The 9,438-nt window shown below is 46.5% G+C and overlaps 1 protein-coding gene across 2 annotated transcripts in view; it reads right to left on the bottom strand.

Annotated features, from left to right (window-relative positions):
• Positions 1-5,763, bottom strand: part of SWAP70 (switching B cell complex subunit SWAP70) — a 40,796-nt gene extending 35,033 nt beyond the window's left edge. For both annotated transcript variants that reach the window (XM_055721569.1, XM_055721567.1), the window contains exon 1: positions 5,527-5,763. In XM_055721569.1, the coding sequence (XP_055577544.1) occupies positions 5,527-5,625 (99 nt within the window). In that variant the 5' untranslated portion in view covers positions 5,626-5,763. The remainder of the gene's footprint in view (positions 1-5,526) is intronic.
• Positions 5,764-9,438: the final 3,675 nt, after the last annotated feature.

Consider the following 9,438-nt stretch of genomic DNA (forward strand, 5'->3'; position numbering starts at 1 on the left):
CATCAAGCAACCAATTTACCAGGAAAGAATTCCACTTGCAATAACTTTCTAAGATCTGCCTTCTCTGCAATCTCTCCTGTACCCGGTGCTCTCTTTTCGTAACTCAGGAAATTCCTTGGTGCCTGCCAAAGCTTGCCATTCTCTAGCATGGCCAAGCGCCAGCTGAATTCTTTGGTTGTAGGGTAAGTCCACAAAATTCTGCACTGAGGTCTCATTTTGTTTTGTTTTGTTGTCACAGATCACATTATCTGGACCATAACATACTCTATTTTAATGATCAATTTAAAAAAAAAAGTAAATCTAGCTGAGTACTACATTAATTGGGCTACAAAAAATCGCCTTGCCTTGCAGAAGCTCTGTCAACCATGAGGAAGTTTTGCACCGGTAAAGATTATTTCCCCCATCCCCACAGGGTTGCTAGGCAGCTTCTTCCTTCATCACTTACTATGCTCTGGATGCCACATTTAACAATCTACCTTCATGCCATAGCCAACTCCTGCCCCAGGCCAGAGACTCATCTGTGTGCTGCAGCAAACGGGTGCAGCAGTGGCCCCCAGACCGCCGCCCATGAGACAGTACAAGCGGTCTGCAATGGGTTCACAAAACCAGGGCACTCTGGGTGCAATCCTTCCATTTTCAATGCAAAGTTTGCTAAGAAAGATGCCTAGTGGTGCCTGGGGAATACTGAAGGTGGTCTGCTCTAAATAGAAATAACCAGATAAAACAAGCAAGCTGAACACCAAAGGTCCTTACAGACTCTGGATTTACTTTATTCATGGCCAGTCTCTCGCTGCTTTAGCTGGAGCGCAGATCTCGAGCCCAGCTCTACTCCGCCATAGCTGTTTCCCTCCGAGCTCCCATTTTGCAAAACATTGATCTTCCAAAACTTTAAGCACGTGTTGAATTGTTACCATCTGAGTAGTTCCATTTAACCTTGTCCATAAGAGTGATCTGTGTTTCTAAAGGGAAAAGGAAGATCTGCTAGACTGCTTACTGCTCAGCAACAAAAACTTGGCCCAGCGATAGAAGGAGCATTAACAGGGCAGACTAATCCTACAGCGGCCATTGTCAGTCTCTTCAGTACTCTCTTCTCTCTCTTTTCCATCTTTCAGGGGAGTCTTTCCCTCCCCCAGCTCTTTTTAAGATTTTAAAATGTTGGCATCACAGATCCCGACAGCTCCATTCAGTGGCTTCGTGTGAATTCATTCCAAGACATTCTTGGCTCATCTCTCCCTGACATCCATGTCAGCAGCTAGCCAGCCAAAATAAGGCTACTCACAAGTACTTTCCCTTTTCCTTTTTTGACCAGTGTGGAAACCAACATCATATATGCCCCCTGTCAAAGGCATAAGTTCTTTCCAACCAGGGTATGTCTTAAGCATACAGTTTCTTGCATCACAGCATATCCAAGGTACAGCTTCCTTATCTGCTCAGGCAGCAAATGCTCCATTTGGAGTCTCATTACTTAACACTGGGGCTAGGGCAGCAAGCTCTTTCCACGTTGGACAAGTGTCTTCAAGTCCAGCTTCCCGATGCTAGTGCCCTTCACCCACGTCACCTCTCCATTCCTTCCTTTGCCCCACTCCTCCCCTGGGCACTCACAGACTCCTTGTTTTCATTTTCGACGACCTCACCCTTCCTCTTGCCTTCATTATCAGCACCCCCCGTTTGGCTCCCAAACACATACTGGTGCCAGCCTGCATCTCGCCCAGTTGCCAAGGGAGCTGCCTTTCTGCTCTGCGGCTCCCGGCCCTTAGCAAGAGCTCCCAGTAAACACCCTACATCTACTGGACCTGTCTTCTACACCTGCCTGGAAACCAATTGACAAAACCTCATGGACAAAGGTTAAACAGGCTGCTGATCCACCAGCAGCTGCTCTTCTCGAGTGCAGGATCATGGCCCCGTCATTTCCTAGTGCCCCTCTTTTGGTCTACAAGCTGCCTTGGTCTGCCAGCTCTCCTGGAAGAGGGGCATCCATCCCCTTGCCGCTTACAGACACAAATCCTCACGGCTCCCTAGTACAGACGCTTCTGAGCCCCATTAATACCATCAGAGTACAACTCTCTCATAATGAGTCATAATGACTAATTTCCTACCATCCTTCCAATGTCGTACAAAGTCAATTGTCCAGCTGGGGTCCTGCCCACTGGTCACAGGCTCTCAACCCTTCCAGTGCCTGGCTACATTGTTCGAGGTCTTCCTCTCCGTTCAGACTGTCTCTCTTGCCCTTGATTACACCATTCTTCCTCTTCCCATCAGCCCCTGACTTCCCATATAGTAAAAAGGCAAAACAAAGGTTAAGAGGTATAATCATCCTATAACATCCCAGATACAACTGAAGACCAGTTTAGGTTTTCTAGAGCCGACTAGTATCTTTGGTCGCCCCCATATTGCAGGCCCAAACAAGACCATTATTTTCATGAGGTGGCCACCATGCACATTCTGCAGATATCATGCCAGGAATCCAAGGCTATGAAAATCCACCCCAATGTAGCATGCAAAACGAAACAAGAACAGCCAAATAACCCCACTGCCTAAGCAGAGACAAATCACAAAGCAATGTAAGGAAAAGCTTCCAGTGTAAAAAGTAATTAGTACATATTCTTTCCACACTCCAGTCATACACACATAGTACAAGGAGTTTTGCCGGCTGCTAAGTGTAACTACATTTAAAACCACAGTGCTTCGAGATCCAGATGAAAATCAGACTGAATGTTGGCACATTACAGAAACTTTTAAAACAAGTCAATTTTAAAACTGCAGATTGCAAGAAAGATCAAAGTGGATTTAAATACAGGAAAGCAAGTATTTGCATGTAGCTCATGCTCAAACCACAACAGCAGCTATAATTGCATACACAGAACTTACACTGTAGCTTTGCTGTATCAGTGTTGGAAAGTGCTGAAACACACTGACACAGTAATGACTGTGTCCATATTTAAAGGTGTGATTTAGGAATGGAATACACAAATGTTTCTGCTGATGTAGAAAAAAGGGTAAGATCTGCAGCCAGCGTAACAGTAGAAGTTCTGAGGATAACTGATTAGACAAGAAAAAAAAAAAGCAGCGCATACTGGAAGCAGGTAATACTCAAAATTACAGAGCAATGATTTGGTTGTCTTCTCTCAGCAGCTCAGATACAAAAGATACAAACATATAAAAGACATGCCATGAAATCCTTACTGTTCCAAGCAAGTCCTAGTTTTTCCTCCAAGTGTTTGCTATTTCTCCAGATTACACAACAGACCCAATTTGTTCAGCTCCACCCCTTTAATCTACATATATTAAAAACAAATCTATGATGCAAGCCCTTCACAGTAGGGCCTCGCCTACATAACACACATTTATTTTTCTCATCGTGTTTAATGAAAATTATTTATTTTTATGGAAGCCTCAAAGATCACTTCTAGGTAGAAAAACTAGAAATCACTCTCTTTTTAACAGCCACCACGTCATACTGAGGACCTCCTGTGCAACATGACCACAATACCTTATACTGGATTACACAACTCACAGATCCACTGTCAGTGAGCTTTCTTATCGAGGAGGGAAGAGTTCAGCAAGTTAAAACTCTGCATGCTCTTCTCAGAAAATAATTCCTTTTTTTCCTTTTTTTTTATTATACAGGTGTTTCACTAAATCATTAAACATATTTTTTCTAATGCCACACATGTCTACTAACCTGTTTTATCTCCAAGCCTCATCTCTCCATTTTATAGGGGTGCTGTATCTTCCTCATGGTAATGTGGATGAGAAATACTTCATTGTCAAATACCTTCTTAGTACAACATAGCCCTACATCAGACAGGAACTTCTGTTTTGCTGTCCTACCTACCCCTTCCACTGCACTGATGTGGGACTGCTACCGTAACATACACTTTTTCCCCCAAGCAGGACTATCAGTTTGACACCGCGTTCATTCTACCCCTTCTCTCTCACAGACTGACAGAATGAACCATTGAAACTGTTTAGCAAGAGGGGACGTGTCATGACACGACAGGTAACTGTGCTTCAGTTTGGAAATATAACTGCTGTTTTAACCCACCTAGGTCTGTCAGTGATCTTAGAAAAGAAATTACGACACCTCCATTGGAACAAGCGGTACAGGCCCGCCAGCATCCCGGCTGCTTCTTTAGCTATTTAATATCCCCCCAGCCCCTGTGCAACGAACAACAGCTTCTCTGCTGACACGACAACACATGCTGCAGACACACCTCCCAGCTGAATGCACAGAGCACTCAAATCGCAGAAGTGCACGCAAGGTGTGGCAATGTGACAGGAAGACAGGATTCCTTTAAAAAACAGGACAGTGAGAAAACACCACTCCACAACCGACTTCAGTTAATCCTGCAACACAAACACTTTCATGACACCACCTGTAAAAGACATGGGACCTGCACACACTTTCGGCTTGAGCTCACGGTCAGGTCTGGCCTCTTGCCTGACTCCTGCCCCACAGTCAGTTCTGACAGTTAGGCTGTATCTCACAGCCCGACTGCCCTGAGCAAAAAAAAGGAGAAGAGGAACAGGCTGCTCAAAGCACACTGCATGCTGTGGACACTTACTACATAATGCCAAAACTTTTGGTTTTATTTTTTTTGCTATTATTGCGGTGATTTTGTTTGTAAAGTCCATTAGCTAACAACCACACTTAGAAACACCGCCTGCAGCACAGCCACCCTCTCTCTTGGAGTTAATCCCGCAAAGGGAACAAACTTCTGCTAACTGTTGTGGCCAAAGTAACTCCAGCACTCTGTACAAGGACCCACAGTCTCAAAAGTCAACAGGTGTTGCGTTCTTATTAAAAATATTTATTTAGCCAGACTCCTGCTATTATTCCCAGGCCAAGACAGTCCCATAAAGCGGGGCCAAGATGGGATCAGATTCAGCAAGCTGCCTGAGGGCTCTTTTAAGAGCACAAACATTACTTCAGCGTATAAGCTAAGGAAAGAATGGCACAGTTGGAGCCTCTTGACTAATTCTCCTGTTTATATCCAAATAAGAGAGCACTGTAGAACCTCACTCTCCCCTTGGCAAGCTCTGAATTTCACTTGGAAGCAGCCAGCCCCTATAGCTGGGACCTTGTGGCTACCCCACAAAAGCTTTTGGCCAGAAAGGGTACCAAGGACACGCAGTTGAAAGCGGACCAGAAGCACAAGAAGGGTTTGTGCGCTGACACCTCGGCGAAGATGAAAGCCTTGCCTGGGCAGAATGAAAATAAGCCCCTTCGAGCACGAGGAAGGGACCACGCAAGCCTCCCGCTGGATGGGGGCACGGAGGAGCCAGAGCGGCGTGAGGAACGGCGGCCTCGACAGCCAAAACGCGACTGATAGCCCCCAGGCGGGCCCCGGCAACAGGTGGCCGTGCCCCCTTCATCAGCCCCGAGGCGGCCGCCTCGGGCCCCAGGCCCAGCACCACCGCGGCCGAGGCGAGCGGCGGGCACAGGCGGGACCCAGGTCCCGGCCACCGCCCCGCGCCGCCCCCCGCTCCTCGCCGCCCCCGGCCGGGCCGGGCCGCCCCGCTTGCCTTGAGCTGGGACTTGGAGACCTTCCCGCTGCGGTCGAGGTCGAGCGCGGTGAAGGCGTGCCAGATGGCCTTCAGCAGCTCCTCCTTGAGGCCCACCATGGCCTGCCCGCCGGCTGCCGCCGCTCCCGGGCCGCTCTGCCTTCGCCTTCGGCCTCGCCCGGCCCCGCCGCCGCGCCCGCCCCAGGGGCGGGTGCCCGGCCCTGCCCGGCTCCACAAGCACCGCCCCGGACCGCGCACGGCCCGCCTCAGCGGCCAGGCCGGGCCCTGAGGGGAGCGGGACCCCGGCCGCGCCGGCGGGTTGGCCCAGCAGGATCGGCTCGCGCCGGGAGAAGCGCGCTATCCCCGCCCCAGGAACCCCAAACCGCAGCTTGCGGGGAAGGCTGCGTGCAGCTGGGGGGAACGGAGCTCCACGGAAAAAGGGCAGGCGGGGGCTAACCCGCCCCCCGCCGCAGCCGCACTGCCCGAGCCGGCGCGGCGGGACTGCCCGGGGGGGGAAGGGGGGAGGGGGCGGGGCCCTCCCCTGCGCGGGCTCGGGGCGCGCGGCGGCGGGACGGGGCCAGTCCTGCCCCGGACACCGCTCACGGTCTGGTAACGGCAGCGTTTTAATAGAGTTTAAGCAGAACCATGAAGATGGCGAATGCAAGAAACATTCCAGAAAATATTTAACTTTTCCCCAGCTTTATTCTTCGTGCAGCTGCACCATCGGAACAAAAACGGTACTTTGCAAGGAAACGGTGCCAGCAAGCGGGCTTTTGCACGAGGTGGTGCTGGTTCATGAACGCTCCCAGTAAGAAAAGCACTTCCAACACGGCTCCTCGGAGCTGATATTGTAACGGGAAAGGCAGTGTAGCACCGACCAGGTGTTGATGGAGGTGCTGCATGTTGCACACATCCTGCCCAAGGAAAAGTAGCACCACTTCAGTCATCCAAGCTCTTACAGGATTTTCTTACAACAAAACGACTCTATACACCATTGCTACTGCCAAGCAGAAAGGATGCTCGCACCAGAACCTCTTGCTGCACCTTCAGATAAAGGTCCTGAGCAGGAGCTGCCCACAGACTCCTCTGGGACAACCAAGCCCGTCAGCCCACCTCACAGCCATGGGGGCTGCAGGTGGCCCCACATGGGGCACACACAGCCCCTCACCCCATGGCCACTGGAGGACACATGGCCCCTTGCCCACCGGAGGACACAGGGCTGAGGCTAGGCCAGCAGGGCAGCGCAGCCCAGCATGGGCTGAGCAAGCACAGATGTAACTTGGGTGCATCACTAACCTGCAAGGTACCGTGGTGTTCTGGTCGGGATCACCACAGACCAGCACTTAGCCAAGTCCGCTGTAGGAAGTACTTTTAGTTCTCCTACGTGATAATTCTTAAAAGGAGTTTTCTACATGTGGGAAGCTGGAGACTGGAATCATCCACAGATTTCCAGTGATCTTTATTCTTTAGTATCTTCTCTAGCTTACAGCAAGCAACAAAAATATTCTGGCAATGCAGAGACATCAGTCTCAGCAGCAGGTGCATAGTCCTTACTCACCAGGCACATCCTAGCAGCCTTCCCTCCCTCAGGTTTCTGAACCTTTTTCTCCCTAGTTTATTCAGGACTCTGGAATCCACCAACAATTATTTATGCTCTTTCCTCAAGATGCATGGCGTGAACTACACGATTAATATCAACAATTAGTTGGATTAAATTTCCTGATGAACCTGATTTGCCAACATTATAGCTGTTAGTATTACCAGAAACAGCTATCATCTTTAAATACATTAGCATTTCTCCAATTTGGCTGCAGCTATTCCACTTTAGAGGAAAGGAAACAACTTTTGTATGTGCAGAAACACTAACAAACTTACTTTATTCGGTAGCTGAGAAACCACAAGGTCACCAGTAAATACAGAACATCCCTATTAAAACGCATTAAAATATAGTTAGGTTCTGTGAAATGTACCTGAGGAAAAGCAATTAATATAGTTCACACGTGAATCTCCTCACAGCAGAGATTTAATTTCTGTTTTGAACAGAGTTCAAGGATTTTTTGGCAGCTCATTTTTATATAAAAACAAGAGTGGAAAAATGAAATTAAAACAAAATGCCCCACAAAGGAACTGTAAAAAACCCTGTATACTTCTCTTCATTATTTGTGCTGGCTTGTTATTCCTGATGTAAATGACATGCTAAAATCCTTTGCCAGAACAGGACTTGTTTTCCACTAAGAATATAAATAGTTCCATTCAGTCAATAGGTTAACAGTTCACGCTTAAACTAAAATTAAAAAAATTAAAATTATAAGTTTATATAAGGCTCAACTGCTCCAGCTTTTGGTAGGTTAACCAAAGGGATACTTACAAATTATGCATGAAACTAGTACATGATTTTATATATACATACTCATATTTAAAGTAGTTTTTATAGGACTGAATAACTGAGCAAAAGCAGTTAAACTGGAAGTTCACATGCAGACATAAACTTGCTATTGAACAAAACCTTTGGTTTTTATGCTTACCCAAAATAGCTTTAACAAAGTTACAGGACTAACTGCATCCACACCCAAAGCGCGAGTTATTTTAAGCAACCCTTCTGTTTTAATATGCTACTCTGGATCTTTGCTTATCAAAGACTTTATATTCTAAAACTTCAAAGATAAGATTGATGTATAATCTATAGAACATTAATTAACAGTGATCACACTGAACCATAAAGTCCTTGATAGCACTACATAAGCTCTGAATTGCTTGCACAGTACAGAAGTCAGTTCTGATGCAACTTAACATACTTTTCTTGAAAGCTACCAGAGATCTCAGCAACTTTATTTTAAATCTGTGCTTATTCTAATCTTGCCTGCTCACCACAGTTAAAAACCTGACTGACGGCGGTGAGGAGATGAGTGAGGGAGGCGGTGAGGAGATGAGCGAGGGAAAACTGGCTCCGTCTCCGAGTGACTCACTCTCAGGAAGGAGCTTTAGTTAGACCCTGCTGGGGCTCAGCCTTAAGAGTCACTTTTTTCTCTTCCTCCTCCCTGCAGAAGCTTAATTACTCCTTGTTATCCAAATAGTAAGTATTTGTCAGGGAGGTTCCAACCAGAGGAAAGATTACGCATTTGAACTATTACTAATTTTGGTTTATGCCACAGAGTCGGTTAAACTGCCATCAAGGAAAGAATCCAGACACATCAGCAACTCGAGTTTTCTGCTCATTGTTAGCCCAGAGAAAATCTTCCTGAGCCACTGTGGCTAGACCAGTCATTTTCATCCTCTGCAGGAAAACTAAATTGAAGTAAACAAAGCAAGACCAGTAAGCCAACTTTGTAGCAAACTGTGTTTCCATTACCTGCCATTTCACAGTGATGTTTCAGTGGGAAATAAAACTAAAGCAAATGCCAGTGTTTGTGATCAGCGTGTTAGTTTCTGAACAGATTAGTCCCACCATAAAACACCTTAAGGAAGTATTGCGGGACAGTGTGAAAAAAAGTAAGTATATTCAAAATTATACCGTAACCCAGTCCCTCAAGCCATTTGAGGAATTTGATTTTTTTATTATTTTTAAATACTTTAAAAAGTTTTCTCTCTGGCCTTATACATGCACCTCAAAGATTCTCATTGAAACTATATAGAAACAAAGCATGAAGATTATTTTATATAAAATAGGAAGCAGCATTAGATACTGAATCAGAATGGCAGCTCAGTCTCTCCTACCAAAAAAGAAAAAAGTTAATTTTCCATTCACTTCTAAGACTTGTCAAACAAAGACATCAGTTTGGATCAGCATGATTGCTCATATGTCACACTAAATATTGATGCTGAATATTAGAGGGAAGTCAAATTACTGGAGCAAAAGGAAGAACTATGAAACCAATTCTTAAGATATTTCAAGACTACCTAGAATCTCAGATAATTCTGAAGGGTATACAACCT

Source organism: Falco cherrug, chromosome 10, assembly GCF_023634085.1.
Source record: "Falco cherrug isolate bFalChe1 chromosome 10, bFalChe1.pri, whole genome shotgun sequence".
NCBI classification, from domain to species: Eukaryota; Metazoa; Chordata; class Aves; order Falconiformes; family Falconidae; genus Falco; species Falco cherrug.